The sequence below is a fragment of the Gossypium raimondii genome, chromosome 4 (assembly GCF_025698545.1).
Source record: "Gossypium raimondii isolate GPD5lz chromosome 4, ASM2569854v1, whole genome shotgun sequence".
In the NCBI taxonomy this organism is placed as follows: domain Eukaryota; kingdom Viridiplantae; phylum Streptophyta; class Magnoliopsida; order Malvales; family Malvaceae; genus Gossypium; species Gossypium raimondii.
The window spans coordinates 27,259,260-27,277,523 of NC_068568.1; the positions used below are offsets into that span (position 1 = coordinate 27,259,260).

General features: G+C 40.1%; 1 protein-coding gene across 1 annotated transcript; it reads left to right on the forward strand.

The window, feature by feature from the left end:
• Positions 1–11,642: 11,642 nt before the first annotated feature.
• Positions 11,643–15,114, forward strand: LOC128040556 (NADH-ubiquinone oxidoreductase chain 1). Its single transcript, XM_052629502.1, has one exon. The coding sequence runs from the start codon at positions 12,495–12,497 to the stop codon at positions 12,792–12,794; it is 300 nt and encodes a 99-aa protein (XP_052485462.1). The 5' UTR covers positions 11,643–12,494; the 3' UTR covers positions 12,795–15,114.
• Positions 15,115–18,264: the final 3,150 nt, after the last annotated feature.

An 18,264-nucleotide genomic window follows, 5' to 3' on the forward strand; every position in this document is an offset into this window, starting at 1 on the left:
AAATTTTCTTTATAAGATAGAGCTCCTTCAAGACTTCCTTTTTCATTCCCGCTGAGACCTCTCATTGGCACATCAAATATAGGTGTCAGATCAGGTGCGAACTCAAGAATGCAGCTAGCCACTGATACGACCCCGCCCCGGAAACATTTTTGATTCAGCTCATTCGAGCTCAATTTAGCTCATTGAGCTCGTTATTAGCTCACTAGCTCATTTAATTTAATTTGCTGGAATAAATTAATTAGTTGAGTTAGTTATTTTAGCTTAAATAATTACTAAGTATTTAATTAAGAAATCTGGACATTTTAAATATGTTTTATTTGTTTTAATGCATGCTTTAATTTGTCTTAAGCCTATTTAAATGTGTTCTATTTAGTACGACTTTTAATGTGTCCGGACGGATTTAATGTCGTTGTTTAATGTGTCTTTAGTGCTTTAAAGTGCGAATTTAATATGTCTAATTGTTGACTTAATTCACCGAATTAATGAACCACTTTAATGTGTCTTGTGGTTGCCGAATTTAATGAGGTTTAATTTATGTCTTGACCGAATTTATTTTGTGTCTGCAGGTAATTAATTCAGCTGGAAACAACTACTTAATGGCAAAGGAGACATGCATAGTGTTGGCCGAATTTAATGTAAAGCATAGACATGCATTTAAGGTGATGTTCAACAGCAGCAATAAAGGAGGTGTTGGCCGAATTTAATGTAAAGCATAGACATGTATTTAAGGTGTCATTGGGCATGCAAGAGTCGGCCATTCAATGAGATTTGGAATGCATTAAAGTGGTGTCAATTCAATGTGCAGCAGAACATGTTTTAAAGGAGTTGTCCAAAGATGCAAGGGACGCCCATTAATTAGTCTGCTGAAAAGAGAATACATGAAGCATTAAAAGTGCTATTTTCGTGAACATCAAAGGGTTGCTGGTTGGTATTTTCAAGTAGCCATTAGGCCAACAACATGCTTGGCGTTTCCTCTCTTCAAGGCTGAACTTTACACTACCCAAAGAAGTCATTTTGTGTGCCAAGACGTCACTAATGTCGCTGGCGATCATTAGGATTCTCAAGGCTGATTTAATGAAGAGAATTTAAGTCATTATCTACTAAAACGTTGAACTCTTCCACCTAAGAAATCAACTCATTTATTCAAATTGAATTGGGACTTTAAGTCACGCCCATTACCGCTTCCAAGGCCTAGAATATTTCAAAAGCATTGAGCTTAGTTATTAAGATATTTCACTTATTAATTTAGCTCAATTAAATCTGTTATTGTGACTATTCGGTTGGGCACTTCTTAGACTATAAATAGTTTGTTTTGTAATCGTTTTTAGGTTAGACAATATATTTTTAAAACTTATATGAAATTTGTTTACTTTGTGAGTTTATTTTCAACTCTCATTGTTCTTCAAGGACTGGTTAGACTTATCAAGTAACCCTTGTGGCGTCAACCCGTTTTTGTATTTCAAACTTATCACTTTGCACCCAAAGTGTGGCGTTCAAGTTATACCGAGGTTCCTATCAATATTGATAGTGGGTCGAGGTTGCGTTTCTATTACCTACCTTCCTAACTGTTACTATCTCAACCTAAGCATTCAGATAAGTTTCGGATAACACACTTATATTGTGTTAGATCAACTTGAATACTTGGTTTTATGTTCACCTAACAATTTCCATTCATTCCATAACCTCTTTGAACCAAATTGAGCCTTTATCTCTTCTTTCTTAACCTATTTTCGACAAACCTTAATATTACTCCAATTCACGATCGGGCACAACAACGACTCGGATTCAACTACTAAATCGGGGTCGTATCAGCCACCCACTTCCCTTCTTCGGTGAATGTCGGGGTTAGGTTTTCTGGTGGGTGTGCATAGTAGTGGCCTTCTTTCCTGAGGAGATACAAGAATCCTCTGTAACTTTAAGGGCTTGGGGGAGCCCTTAAATAAAGTTCCTTATTGAAAGGTGGAGGAGTTAGTCTCCACCTCCACTCCCCGGATGCGGTCTTATTAATGGATACTAAGAATAGAATAGACAGGTTGGAGAAATTGAAGAGGGAGTTGCATTTTTATTATATAAGTCATGTTCCTCCTCGGGGATTAGTGATACGATCCGGCCTGGGTTAATCGAGTCGTTTCATGTAATTGCCCGATCGTCGATGAGGAATAGTTGAGTTATCGGAAATAGGATGAAATAAGGCTAAAGATGCGGAAGCTTTCAAATGGTTTTAAAGGTTGGCTAAGGTGATGGTAAATTTATAAGGGTAGTAGGCTCAATTTAAGGATAAAAATAAGAAAAATGGAAGTTGGATAAATGAAGGCTCGGTTTTGTAAAAAGATATTATAGTTGGGTAAAATCTAGGATAGTCGGTGGAATGGATAAATGAGCTTAAACACCAGAAACGATTCAACACTAAAAAGTGTCACCTCAATTTCTATTCGGTTCAAGGTGGGATTGCGGAATTGTAGAAGGGTTGAACGCCACACCAAAGCAAGGTGATCAGTTCAAAAGAGAACGATAGACGCCACTAGCACGCTAGATAAGTCAGATCGAAACTCGTACGAATTTAGAGAGGAGAAAACTCACTCTTTGAACAAAGTTCATTCAAATGATCAAAAGTCAAAAGTTCTTTTTACATGTTTGAACTCGAAATTTATAGCCAAATAAGGGCTAGCCGAATGGACAAAATACTTGGCTAAAATTCCATCTCTAAATTCACTTAATTAAGCTTAAAATTCTAAGTTGCTTCCTGATGCATTTGGGAGGTCAAATTCAGCTTCTAGATGCCTTGAAATTCGGCTGGAGTAAATTGGAGGCCTTGGTTGCTGAATGGTGCATGTAAAGTCGGCCTAGGGAGTGAAGCTTGGCCTTAATTGCGGCTCCTTGATCAGCTAAACAGATTGGACTTCTTAAAATTCTGCTTGGGTTCTCCAACCGATCCTAAGTGTGAACTGAAGGAAATGATCAGCCCTTATGTGTGAACACACGAAAATGAAAGGACTTAGGGTGTGAAAGGAACAATTTCAGCTGGTGGAGCTTTAAAAATGCGTTGGTGAGCTGAATAATCAGCTTAGAAGATTGCAACGGCAGCCTTCTCTTTTTAATGCTATCCCAAGTCCCATGCACACACTAAATTCGGCTGGTTGGGAAAATACAACAGCAACTTTATCTTTAAATGCCGTCCCAAGTCCCATGCACTCATTAAATTCGGCAGCTTTGGAAAAATGCAGCAGCCACCTTTTCTTTAAATGCCGTCCATGTACCTGCACCTATTAAAGTCAGCCATTAACTCTCATTTTAAGACAAATTAAAAAGGGACAATAAGACTTATTAAATTCGGCAGCCACATGGTCAACAAGGCATAATAAATTCGGCAGCCACATTAGGACACATTTAAGACATGTTAAGATTCAAACAACTTAATTATATATATAATAAATTCGACTGAACAAAAACATATTGAATGCATGTCTTAACCTAGGACAAATTAATGTGTACTAATTGAAGACATATTTAAATTATGTATTAGATAAAGCATATTTAATATAAAACTCATTAGACTCAAATTAATTCATGTCCATGCTGAAACTAACTTAACTAACTTGTTGAAAAAAAAATTAAATCAAGTCTTGCAACTAAAACGCGTAAATTAAAATAAATCAAAGTTCAAACTCAATGAGCTAAAATCAGCTCGAATAAAGCTCCATTGAGTGGAACAAACTAGATCAACTTGCATGAGCTTGTGAATGTGGCACGATGAGTCGCACCAAAGACGCTTCTGTATGGGTCGATCATTCCCCTTCTTGAGCGACTTGTCCTCAAGTCGAGCCTTTGGTTCACTCGATCATAGCTCCTTTTACTCGGCTTTCCTCGATCAAACGGGGCATGAGGAAATGGAGACAATAATGCCTCGTCAATTATTCGAAATAAAAATAAACATGTTCTAAGGCATTCAAATGTCTCAAATCGTTTCCACAAGTCATAACTGTGAACAACGAATCAAATCAACAACACTATCTTTGTCACCACCTAAAGAGAACATCAATGTTTCAAAAAGTTCATGAGCCTTACCTTTAAAAGTAAGAAAACAAAGATCAGTTTTACCTTGTTCGGTTAACAAAAACCTTCGCTCCTCGGCGATGTAAAGTAGTCGAAATTCCTTGCTTGAATTAACCTTTTCAAAATGGATCTCCATACTCGACAATAGAGCATGCATTATAATCAAATTGGAATTATAACCAAAATATATTGAGAACTCATCCAAATGATCATGTAATCTAAATTTCAGTCGGTCAATTTTGCTCAAAAATGCAGAATTTGGATAACAAAGCAGATTTGTGACACCATCTTTAACTTTAAGTGCACTAACCATTTTACATGTCATCGTCATATCAAACAAACAAATCAAAGACATGCATGTTTTCAAGCATTCATACGTCTCAAATCTCATACGCACATTCTTGTTTATACAAAGTAGTTTCTCACAAAAGATCAATGAGTGCATATTTTTACCCAAATCAAGCTGATGGAATGGCTTATATGTCTTCTTATCTTGCAAATGCCGAATAATTATTATTTCACTAATAAACTCATCAGCATCGCAATTTCCAAAAGCGTTATTCTTCTTGCCATCATCCCACGCAAATATATTATCATCAATCAAAGGATGGCAAGTAACCACATCAAAATTCAAATCACTTCTAAAGGACAATTCATCAACAAGGTTTCCATCAACAATCGAATAAGACAGAGGTGCTTTAAGAATTTCAAAACTCATACCTTGCTCCTCTTTTGGCATAGGCGTACTAAGATAGTTGAGAACGTTACCTTTTTCAACCAAGGTGAACCTTCTCTCCTTGGAAAGGTATTGGAGTTGTAAATTATCGTCACTCGGCCTTTTGGATACGAAAAGCGTAAATGTAACAAGAACAAATTTCATATGGATTAGTTGAAATGCTCCTCACTTTTTCTGGTTCATTTGTCTCTTTTTCTCTCGTTTCTTTTTTAATCTCAACTTCTTTTTTCCTCTTTTCATTTCCTCTCTCATTTTCAATTTTATTTTTGACCTCACTCTCCTTTTGATTTCTTTTCTTTTCAATCTCTTTTTTCTTCGATTTCTTTTTCTCGCTCGCACTCTTGTACAATCTCAATTTCTTTTTCGAATTCTTTCTCTTCATTTTCTTTTTCTCTCACTTTTTCGATTTCATTACAATGTGCAGTTGACACGAAAGAATCAAAAATATAATCATTTGCCCCTAAGGAAGAGAAAATATTTTCATAGGCTTCTCATCCATTTCTTCGGGAACAATTCGGGAAGGACTTCTTTGAATAATACGAGGAATAACTCGTCCTCTCTCGTTCGTCATGTCGAAAAGTCGCAAGCTCTAAGCTGTCGGGTCTTGAATTCCTTGACGAATAGGAATCCCGATAAGAATCTCTTAGCGAATAGTCTTTGGACGCGTATCGCCGTGATGATCTCAACTCCGTTGCTCGACTTGGTGGATTTTGTTTCCGTCTGGCTCTTTCCTCCACTCGATCCAATCGATCATGCAATTTATCAAATTTTGATTTCACCATTTTACGCACTTCTTGCATCAAATATTGGAATTCTCATTCGGAAAATTCTTCTTGAGACATTTTTTTTTGCTAAAGAGAAAAAAAATGATTAAAATACAATAGAAAATAAATACCTCACCACACAAAAAATCTCACGTTTCACTCACAAAGAAAATTGGATAACACACCACTCGTGTTTACACTCGTTTAATGGCTTTTGCTCGCTCTAATGTACTCACCACTCTTGCCTTTTTCCGCTCGTCTCACTCTCGTGAATTCGTATTTTGTTTCAAGAAGACTTATTGCGGCTTAGAGGGTCGGCTTCAAATGGGTTTACAAAGGAAATAACGTAGGGTCTAGGGTAGGCTAAACAAGGAAAATAAAAATCAAACTATGTGTGGCGTTTTGGGAGGGGTAGAAGAAATGGTAGAATGAATGGATGCTCGGAAGCAACAAGAAATAATAACAAATAAAACTCACAAGAGTTTTCACTCTTTTTTTTTATACTTCGAATTTTTTTGTTTTTTTTTCAATCAATTTTTTTTTCGATTTTTTTTTTGAATTTCCTCTTCTTTTCTTTTTTCTTTTTATTTTTTTCAATTACAATATGCTGAAATACAAAGGGAAGAGAAAAAAGGAAAAAATAAAATTACAACCTGAATTTTTTTTATTTTTCTTTCACGTTACGAACCTACTCCGAGCTTGATACGAACTTCGGCGCTCCTCGTTTTAGTAGCTCTGATACCAAATGATACGATTTGGCCCGGGTTAATCGAGTCGTTTCACGTAATTGCCCGATCGTCGATGAGGAATAGTTCAGTTATCGAAAATAGGATGAAATAAGGCTAAAGATGCGGAAGCTTTCAAATGGTTTTAAAGGTTGGCTAAGGTGATGGTAAATTTATAAGGGTAGTAGGCTCAATTTAAGGATAAAAATAAGAAAAATGGAAGTTGGATAAATGAAGGCTCGGTTTTGTAAAAAGATATTATAGATGGGTAAAATCTAGGATAGTCCGTGGAATGGATAAATGAACTTAAACACCAGAAACGATTCAACACTAAAAAGTGTCACCCCGATTTCTATTCGGTTCAAGGTGGGATTGCGGAATTGTAGAAGGGTTGAACGCCACACCAAAGCAAGGTGATCAGTTCAAAAGAGAATGATAGACGCCACTAGCATGCTAGATAAGTCAGATCGAAACTCGTACGAATTTAGAGAGGAGAAAACTCACTCTTTGAACAAAGTTCATTCAAATGATCAAAAGTCAAAAGTTCTTTTTACATGTTTGAACTCGAAATTTATAGCCAAATAAGGGCTAGCCGAATGGACAAAATACTTGGCTGAAATTCCATCTTTAAATTCACTTAATTAACCTTAAAATTCTAAGTTGCTTCCTGATGCATTTGGGAGGTCAAATTCAGCTTCTAGATGCCTTGAAATTCGGCTGGAGTAAATTGGAGGCCTTGGTTGCTGAATGGTGCATGTAAAGTCGGCCTAGGGAGTGAAGCTTGGCCTTAATTGCGGCTCCTTGATCAGCTAAACATATTGGACTTCTTAAAATTCAGCTTGGGTTCTCCAATCGATCCTAACTGTGAACTGAAGGAAATGATTAGCCCTTATGTGTGAACACACGAAAATGAAAGGACTTAGGGTGTGAAAGGAAAAATTTCGGCTGGTGGAGCTTTAAAAATGCGTTGGTGAGCTGAATAATCAGCTTAGAAGATTGCAACGGCAGCCTCCTCTTTTTAATGCTATCCCAAGTTCCATGCACACACTAAACTCGGCTAGTTGGGAAAATACAACAGCAACTTTATCTTTAAATGCCGTCCCAAGTCCCATGCACTCATTAAATTCGGCAGCTTTGGAAAAATGCAGCAGCCACCTTTTCTTTAAATGCCGTCCATGTACCTGCACCTATTAAAGTCAGCCATTAACTCTCATTTTAAGACAAATTAAAAAGGGACAATAAGACTTATTAAATTGGGCAACCACATTAGGACACATTTAAGACATGTTAAGATTCAAACAACTTAATTATATATATAATAAATTCGGCTGAACAAAAACATATTGAATGTATGTCTTAACCTAGGACAAATTAATGTGTACTAATTGAAGACATATTTAAATTATGTATTAGATAAAGCATATTTAATATAAAACTCATTAGACTCAAATTAATTCATGTCCATGCTGAAACTAACTTAACTAACTTGTTGAAAAAAAAAATTAAATCAAGTCTTGCAACTAAAACGCGTAAATTAAAATAAATCAAAGTTCAAACTCAATGAGCTAAAATCAGCTCGAATAAAGCTCCATTGAGCTGGAACAAACTAGATCAACTTGCATGAGCTTGTGAATGTGGCCTGATGAGCTGCACCAAAGACGTTTCCAGGGCGGGGTCGTACCAATTAGCAGGTGGTCTTTGTTTGCTATGAAAGAATAGCGTTGATTTTCAAGTTCGGACTGTTTACAGTTTCATTATGGAAGTTGAGGTCAAGGATGATGATAAAAACAAGCGTTGGATGCTTGACTGTATCCATGCAGATTTTGATGACCAGCAACGTCGTGAGCAGTGGAGTCTCTCGCAGCGAGTGGCAGGTCGTCGAGCAGATGTGATACGATCTCGGTTTAGTAGTTGAGCCCGAGTCGTTTGGTTCCCGATCGTAAACGAAGAAGTAGATTAGACGAGAAGGAGTTAGAATATATTTGTGTACAAAGAAGTAAGATAAGTTTGTGCAAAGTTGGATGTGGATTTGGTTTAAGTCGAAATGGTATGAATAGAATGGAAGAGTTCGGTTTAAGATAATTAAGAAATGGTATTTGGTTTTGGTACGTTTTGGTATTTGGGAATTGGTACGAAATGGTATGGAATTGGTATGAAATGGTATGGTATTTGGTACGAATTGGTAATGGTTCAAAGAGGTCAAGAATGAACCAACACTAAAGAAAAGTGTCGACCCGAAACTTATAGGACCTAAATGAATTGGAAATGGTTGAAAAGGACCTTGACCCGATACTTAGGAAAGTATGAACCAAAGGTATCAAAGGTGAACACCACACTCGGGTTTAAGGAGTGATAAGTTCGGAAAAGACTCAAAAGACGCCACTAAAAGCTTAGATAAGTCTTACGGGTCTCGAACGAAATTTGAGAGAAAATGCCTCACAATTTTGGCAACAATCAGATGGGTGGGTAGTTCTTGGGGACCTGAAGGATCTTCTTTTACCAGATGATAAGGAGGGGGGATGTCACCGGTCAGCTGCTTCTTTTTCAGACTTCAGAAATTTTTTAGATAAATGTGGACTGCTGGATGTAGGTTTTGTTGTTCATCCTTTCACTTGGTTTCAGAAACGACAGGGTTCTTTCAATGTGAAGGAGAGGTTAGATCGAGTCTTAGTTAATGTTAGTTGGAGTCATTGCTATGAGCGAGCTTTAACCTTCCTGCTATAGGCAGTGACCATAGCCCCATCTTGTTGAACACTGAAGTTTTGGATAGTATGAAACGTCCATTTTTCCCTTATGATTCACGATGGGATAAAGATGAAGAGTGTGCTGAGGTTGTCAAACAAGCTTGGCAGCTTAATGTGCGTGGTTCAGACTTGTTTAAAGTGCAGCAAAAAATGACAAATTGCCGGGTTGAGCTGCTGAAATGGAGAAGCTAGCTAGACAGCCCGTGTATGACCATGTAAAGGCGAAATCATTGAAGCAGGACCTTAAGAGAGAAGAGGAATTCTGGAGATGTCAATCTCGGGTTCAGTGGCTTCAAGCTGGTGATAAAAAGACAAGTTCTTTCCATGCTTTGTGTGTTCAGAGTCGAAGGCATAATCAAATTCGGGGATTGGTTTTTATGACAGTGGTATGTGGAAGGAGGATCATGAGGGTATTCAGGGTGTGATACATGACTCTTTTTCCACCATTTTCACTTCCTGCAGTCCGTAAAATATTACAGAAGCAGTGAGTGGTATATCTCGGGTTATTACACCCACAATGAATGAAGCTCTTGTGAGTGATGTCACAGAAGAGGAGATTCATGCTGCATTACTAAAAATTCACCCCAACAAGGCGCCGGGGCCTGACGGTATGACCTCTAAAGTTGATGAATTTTTTGAAGGTAGAGTCTAGTCTTATCATGCCAGATGGTTCAGATTTCTGAAGAAATAGCCCAAGTCAACCAGATGGAGTTACGATCTGGCAAGAAATTACCTCCCGTTCCGAATTATGGTAAAAATCTTGTGCAAGAGTTGTCTCAGTCTAAGAATAGATCATCCCCAAATCCTGAAAGTCCCGTCCAGGATCATGGTCTATCGCAAAATCAAAACCCTGGGGGCATCCCTATAGACCGAGGTGCTGTGGGCGCCCTCTCGAGCCAAAACGAAGTTACCCAACGAGGGAGATCACGAATGCTTGCTGGTCAAACATTAGCGGCTAATGGACAACATGTTCGCTATGACATATTAGCTCATCTCAAAAAGATTCCTGCACTCCTCAGCGTATACGATGCATTGAAGATGTCTGCAGAACTAAGGATGTCCCTAGTATACGCATTAACGAACCCAGAGGAGTTTTCTAATGAAGTTAACCAAGTTAAGATGAGAAGTAGTGAACCAACTTATGCCGAGTGTTTGGCTTTGATCACGTTTACGGACGATTACTTGCAACCAGGACTCATTAAGCATAACAGGCCTTTGTTCATTTCAGGATACCTTAATGGATTGGGGATAACAAGAATCATGATAGATGGGGGATCGGCTGTTAATCTCCTACCTTTGAGAATGCTAAAACGTCTCGGGATTGCTATTCATCGATTGGGCCCAAGCAATCTACTTATCCAAGGATTTAACCAAAGTAGGCAGAGGTCTCCGGGCATTGTACGACTTGAATTAAAGATCGAGGAATGGGGGGATACCATACCCCTTGTATGTCATTGATGCGGAAACATAAAACAATGTTTTACTTGGGCGGCCTTGGATGCATGATAATTGTGTCGTCCTTTCTACTTATCACCAATGTTTCAAGTAAACCAAAGGTGGTGAGCAGAAGAGGGTGAAAGCAGATGCAAATCCTTTTAGCGAAGCAAAAGCGTATTACGCAGATGCTAAATTTTATTTATCCGAAGAAAAAATAAATGCTACAAAGCTCAAAGAGAAAGGGATTTCGACCTCAGACGACCAATCGACCCCTATGATGCTATCAGAAGAGAGGCTATGAAATAGGTGAAAAAGTGAAAAAAGTTGAAGAAGAATAAAAAACTCCTGATACTAAGAAGGCCCCTAAAAAGCCTGCCTTCCTCTCATCTTCCTTATGGAATGGGCTCCTCTTTAGAATTAACGAAATCTAGAGTCTTGGATGAATCCTCTTGAAACGGATCGATCAACTCTAGAAGACTCGATGGCTGTTAAGCCCAGTGAATAACCTAATTCAGAGAGATAACCCGGTCTTTAGACACTCGCCCTACTTCTAAAGATAGATAGAAAAGGTTGGGGAGTCCCAGCTGCTGAGGTGGCGTAGTGACAGGTGAGAGCAATAATAACAAAAGCAGCGGAAGATCCTGCAGTAGTATATTCGGTTGTTTGCGGTGGAATAGAAAAAAGCGTCCGGGCCAGTAGATCCAGAGCAAATAGGCGTTGACTTAGTTGCTTTTGCAGTTGATTTTCATCCCGATGTTGATCCAACGCAACTTACCGGTGATAGTCGCAGCACCAGGAGCTTTCAAGGGGAGCAGACATGTATAGATAGTAGCTGAAGTGGCATACCTTCCGGATCGAGGGTCCCACCCGGTAAACACCATACAGGCAAAATACCAGCAAGCAGGGGGAGGAGGCCCTTATCACTCAAGCTCAAGCATTTACTTTTCTAGTTATAGACCAACGTCTTGGGGCTAACGTGGGATCCGCTCAAGGACCTACCTACTTGGTTTAGGTAAATATCTCATGCGTTCCCCGACTGGGGAGGTCATTTTGGAGTAGAAACTATGCGCTTTTCAAAAATGGTCGGAAGAACGGGTTTAAAAAAAAAATATATATATATAATATATATTACCTTACCGGCTGGCCGGTTTTTATGCAAAAAAAAAAACAAAACGGGATTGGATTTCCACTCATAAGGAAGGAAGGTTAGATACCTTTGACAGGGTTGTATTTTTGGTTGAAATGGGATGGTGTTCAAACTCCCGAAATGCAGTCTAGACAGTGGGCCCTCCCCTTTCTGACTAGACTGACTCGGGGAAGGGTCAATCTCCTCCGGAGCATGCTGCACAGCCACTCATTTGTCCTGACTAAATAGTAGAATCTATCTCTCAGCGATTCTTTTCTCCGCCAAAAACCCCTTCCCAACCAGCCCGCCCGATTTTTTTTGTAAGATCAGCTAATTTAAAGGGGTTAATCTGGTCCGAAGTTGTCGGAACGAATCGTTTGCTTTATCAAACAAAGCTTTATTAGGGGGGTCTTGGTTGGCCCCCCTATTTTCAACCATTATAGCTGGCGTCGACCCGCTTTGCGATACGGACGAACACGAAGAAGAAGGCAGGCAGCGAAAATGCAAAAGAGAAGAGCAAAGATTCCCGACCCAGAGCATGTTATTGACTCAACCACAAAGCTGTTGAATGAAGGTAGCTTGCTTACTCTCAGCCACTAGTTAGAAGAAAATCCCTTGACTTCGCTTATGCCCTTATGCAATAAAGAAAGCAAATGAGGCGGGCTAAGATTCCATTCGAAGTAAGATAACAGGATTCGATGTTGCACCATCTTCAACTCTTCTCGGGATCCGGAGTTTTGTTTTTCGAGAAAAGGTCCCATCCTTCAATATCATGATTGGGTCGACCAGGCCAGATCATGAGTAAATAGAAAATCGAAAACGTACATAGCTGTTCCAGCTGAAATACTTGGAATAATTCTACCACTTTTACTAGGAGTAGCCTTTTTAGTGCTAGCTGAACGTAAAGTAATGGCTTTTGTGCAACGTCGAAAGGGTCCTGATGTAGTGGGATCGTTCGGATTGTTACAACCTCTAGCAGATGGTTTGAAATTGATTCTAAAAGAACCTATTTCACCAAGTAGTGCTAATTTCTCCCTTTTTAGAATGGCTCCAGTGGCTACATTTATGTTAAGTCTGGTCGCTTGGGCCGTTGTACCTTTTGATTATGGTATGGTATTGTCAGATTCGAACATAGGGCTACTTTATTTGTTTGCCATATCTTCGCTAGGTGTTTATGGAATTATTACAGCAGGTCGGTCTAGTAATTAGGGGGCGGCCGTTCGGTCGCCTATGATACTAGGACCAATAGGTCAAAAATGGGTTTGTGCCGCAGGTGTTGAACGATCTACTCTACACAGGTGTGGGCTTACAGGGCTAGGGCTCATAAACCTTTTCTTTCATTCATCAATAGGGCCCTGGTCGGTCACTTTCCGGGTCGGGATCGATAAGTAGAAGTCATAAAAAAGAAATGTTTCTCTTCGCACCTCAGATCAAGAGCTTGTCAAGCTGGCCTATATATAATATAAAGAAAAAGATTCGTTGTCTTTTAACCGGCTGTTCTTCTTTGTCAACGCTACTAAGGACCTATGGGTTCGCCTACTTGACTTATGAAAGATAATGAGAATGGGTTATTCAAAAAGGAAAAGGCGCTACTATACAAGACATTAGTAGAAGTAAGAGGCTGAGTTAGCCTAGCCTACTAATGTCTTGTATAGTAGGGTATAGTATAGTAGGCGAGCGAGTTAGCGAAGACGCTTAGGCTAATAGATAAGAGAGCGTCGGTGCGTAGCCTTCATTCTACTACGCTACGCAAAGGTTACGAAGTCACTTAGCTCGACGTTAGGAAAGTCAAGGGGGAACGCCATACCTACATAGAAGAACCGCTGTTCGCTGACTTTTTAAGGTCTAACCTTTCGCTCCCCTACTGAAAAGGGGCAAAACCGCTTCGCACCACTGATAGACTACTTAAGATTCAATTCAAAAAGGCCCTACTTAGCTTAGTTTCGAAAGCCTTTGTCATTGTCAGTCAACTAAGTAGGGCCTGAGGCCCCCTGCGAATCCGTAAATCTGAGGAGCATGCCGCAACAAAAGGATGGTCCCCTATGCATTTCATTCTTTCTGAAAAGGAAAAAATAAAAAAGTACCCCCATCATGGTGAACCTCTCCTTGTGATCGGGATGAGGTAAATGCCTCCCAGCCGGGGGGCGGATCGAATCGGAGTTTCCTTAGGTAGCCACCGACCTACAGTTATCCTTAAACTTTCGTGCTTGGTGGAGAAGAAGCGAACAAAGGTACGCTCGCTTGCTGTCTTGTTCTCTGCCGCGAACTGGGATCGCTCGCCAGCTAGGTCAGATTGGAACAACATTTTTTGAGAACATATTACCCATCTTCGGGGACAGGGGGCGGAACGACCTCTCGATCTACTTACTACAGCCCAGGAATAAAAACGTCGTCTAGGCGTTCCCTGTTGCTCCGATCCCCCCGTAGCCTAGGGCGTTGTCTGGGCCAAGAGCCATAGTTAGTTGCTGTTTCCATTTGGTTGTTTTTTTCTCGTTGTTGATACCGGCAAGACCCAGCCAGATGATGTCTGCTGGTTGGTAGTGAGAGGACTCTTAGTATCTGCATACCCAAAAGGTGGCGCTGATTTCAAAACAATCATTTTCTTTTGTTTCTTGCTTTCTCTTAGCAGCGGGAAAGGAGTCTATCTATCTGCCTAGCTTTGGTAGATTTCCCCCAACGCAATCCACAGAAATTCCACGAATCTCCTTGGTGGATAAGTCCGACGACTCAGCAGCAGTGCGGAATTGAGTTTCTCGTCTGGTGGATCTGATCTATAGTTAGGGGGCAATACATACCAAAAGGTTCGAAGAAAGAACGCGCATAAGAGTAAGAGTATATAACCAAACCACCCTTCTGTATAACCTATTCACATTAGTGAAGCGGCTGGATGCATAAGGGAAGTGCATGTTTGTGAGACCTTAGTCGGGATGCATAGGGGAGTCAACCTACGAGCACGGAAGGGCGTGGTACCGCTGCCCCTCTCTAAGTAAAGGTAAAGTCTCTCCTTCAGCTAGAATGTAAGGAAATTGAAAGAAGCGCGGAAAAGGGTCAAATGCGGTTGCTAGCATCGAAGAGAGCCGTCATCGACGATAAAGTGGGAGTTCGGACTTGGCGAACGAGCTCTTCCCGCGGGAGAGGAAAGCGGGGGCAGGAAAAATAACCATTCCGGTGGTTGATAGTAGAGGCTGGATAAAACATGGATAGGCGTGCCTTATCATCCAAAAGAAAAGGATGTAGAAACAGGAAGGGCTCGTGGGGTCGATCCCACATCTCATAGAGAGGAGGAATACCAAGGATGATAAGGGAAAACTAACTCTACAGCTTACAGGCTTTGTTTAGTCAAAAGCCCGCTTAAAGCTATAGAATTTATGGTATATTTTTTTTTTCAATTGGTAAAGGTCATCGCCGGTCGGATCCGCCGCATTAGTCTAAGGTGCTTGCTCCTTTTAGTTGGACTTAGAGAAGAGAAATGCTAGCACCTCTTTTCATCAATCTTTCTTGAGGACTCTGTCTATATCCATACGGCCTCTATAGATAGTGAAATTCTGAGTTTAAACGATCTTAGGGGTCAGAAGAGTAGGCCTGGAAAGGATTGCTAAAAGATTTTCTTAGGATGGAATTCAACTTTCATTCTATATAAGTATAAGTAGTCTTTATGCCCAGTCACTCGACTTAGAAAGAGGGTTGGTTCTCCCTCCTAGGCTAAAAGTGTACCTGCAGTTAGAACATGCATGGGCTTTTTCTAAATCGACATATCTAGGTTCTCCCAACCCAACTGGTTCCCTTTCTTTCGAAATGGCATTGCCCAAAGTCGAATCCAAGGCTTGACAGGAGAGCTTCTCTTAGCCTTAGCCCAGGAACTTCTTCTAGTTAGTAGCGATGAATTCAATGAGAATGAAGCAATAACCACTGATTGATGGGGGAGTCTTACTATTTTAACCAGTTTTCCCCAACCAAGATATCCTGCCTATCCCGAAAAGGGACTCCCTCCAAAAAGTAGCTTTTGACTAAGCATATGACGAAGGATCGGCCTTAGCTAGAGCTAAGTGGCTGGGTCAGGGTAAGTATTGAAAGCATAGGTCGACTTAATCCGGATTGGTTCATTTCGTGACTAACAGCCTATAGACTGGATGGAAATTCCCACGGAGATGATTACTAATCTAGCATCCTTAGGTTTCTTATTGAGTTAGATGGAAAAAATAGAATCCCTGGATAAACTATAGCCCTTGAGAAAGTCTTGGCTAGAGGATAATTCATTACTGTCTAAAGCATGGGAGTCAGTCCTGGTACTCATTCCTTGAAGGATAAGGTGTGTAGCCGCTGTTTATACTGGTACTGAGATTGTTCCTTTTGCTGCAGAAGAACTGATATCATCCCGGATGATTGTAACTATTGAAATGTTCCTTGCAAAGTTTTAATTTATCCTGGTTTTTTACCGGCTGGAACTACTATCCCATTAAAATGTAAGGTATCCCTAAGTGTGGCATTGCTCTCTAACCCTAACAGCGTAACCAAGTCTGTAATGCTATACAATCCACCAATATAAGCACTTTTTCAATTACCATCTGCCTCGGCTCTTGCGTATTAGTGTCAAGCAAGTTGTTTTTCTGCCCGGGTTGACATGAGATAAGCAAGTTCGCTGCTTCATTCTGGGCGGGGGTAATGCCTTTTTCCAGGGAAAGTGAATTGTAAACTGTAACGATGTGACTTGTCCCTCACTTTCTGAGTAGAAGGTTTGGCACTTTACACACTGTATAGTTGTTTGTGATTTGAGTAATGCGGTGATGTTCATGAAATCTTTATTTTCGATAACTCACTAAGAAGATAGGGCTTTACAGTTCATACTTCTTTGACAGAGTGTTATAACTATAGAATCTAATGAAAGAGATCCAGGCTTTAAGAAAAATGCATTTCAAATGTCTGCCCTAATATAATGAATTAGACATCTTTCTATCGCGGAAATAGTGGATTAAAAAGGGAATTGGCTGTTCCACACCGCATAGCTGTCAGCTAAAGTGGGAATCAAAAGTGGACTAGTTTAGGAGCCATATTCTCGAGACTTCCCTTCCCGCTTCGCTAAGGAAGCTTTTCCTTCTTCAAGTCTTCCCCGCAAGCAGTTCACCCATTAGTTCATTTGCTCGCCCGAAGCCGTAGGATTGACTAACTCCCTCCGGTCGCTTCACTGCGATCGCCTCTCTCTCTTTCACCTTCCTACGAGATAAAGAGACTTACCGTACTGTGACATTTCTCTATCTTTATTTAAGTCACTGGGATTCACTTCAGAAAGAATGTCATTGACGAATGGAAAAGGAAGATGAAGCTCTAGCCTCCGATTAAGATTACCCCTACATTCCAAGATCAGAGAATGATAAAGACTTAGCTGCCTTAGCGGAAGCATCGGATTCGGATGGTTCAGCCAAAGTGAGTTTCCCCGATCCCGACCTAGTCTTAGCACCCACGTGAGGGGATCTTTCCTGCGGAGGGCATCTTCGAGGGAGTGTCAAGCGAGGAAAAGAAAAGATAGTGGAGTGAATTGCAAAATTACGATATTTTGCACCGAGGTAAGTAAACATGTGACTTAATGTATTATTTTGATATTATTTGATATGTGTTGAGATTTATTTGAATATAAAATAAATGTTTGGCAAGATTCCAAAATGTTGTTAAATTGGGAAAGGTGGTAAGGGGTTGCAAAACACGGTTTTGGTTGAACACTCGGAATAGGTAGAGCATATTGCATATAAAGGGGTTCTTGTGTCTGATTCCCTATTCATTAGTGGTTGCTAAGTGCTGATTCCACCGTATTTTAAATGTGAAAGGGGGTTGCTAAGTGCTGATTCCCCCAAGGGGTTGCTGTGTGCTGATTCCCCGATTCATTGGTGGTTGCTAAGTGCTGATTCCACCGTATTTTAAATGTGAAAGGGGGGTTGCTAAGTGCTGATTCCCCCGAGGGGTTGCTAAGTGCTAATTCCCCTATTCATTGATGGTTGCTAAGTGCTGATTCAACCGCATCTGAAATGTGAAGGGGGTTGCTAAGTGCTGATTCCCCCAAGGGGTTGCAGTGTGCTAATTCCCCGATTCATTGGTGGTTGCTAAGTGCGGAATCCACCGATAACGGTTAACATTCTGAGTGTTCAATGAGTAAATTGGGAAGGTGAATATTCATATATGTGGTGGACAATTTTATGGGAGGAATATTGGGTTTGATACTTAATCAACCCATGTATAAGATGGGAGGAAAATCAAAAATACAAAAAGAGACAATTTGAATGCAAAACCGTTTTGAATGACAGCAGTTGGGCAACTATGAAAAATCACCATAAATGGTGGAAAATGAATTAGAGGTTAAATAATATATGAAATTGAAGCTGAATGAGTCTATTTTCATATCAAAGAAATAGAGCAAGCAAAAGAGTTGTATTTTTGGATATATTTGAATTTTACTGAGACAGGACTGGATTGATTTCGAAATCCCCTGTTCCAAATTTGGAAAATAACCAAAATTCTAAAAAAGACTGAGAACCTCATGCTGGCCGTCTTATCCGCCCTAGATTAGATGATTGGTAAATGAAAAACAGGAACTTGGGTACACTTATTTTTAAGCATGCGTAGGAAAAGTTTTAGCTCCGCCTTCCTAGAGCTGTTTCAGTCTTTTCTGCTAATTGAGTCTTATCTGTCA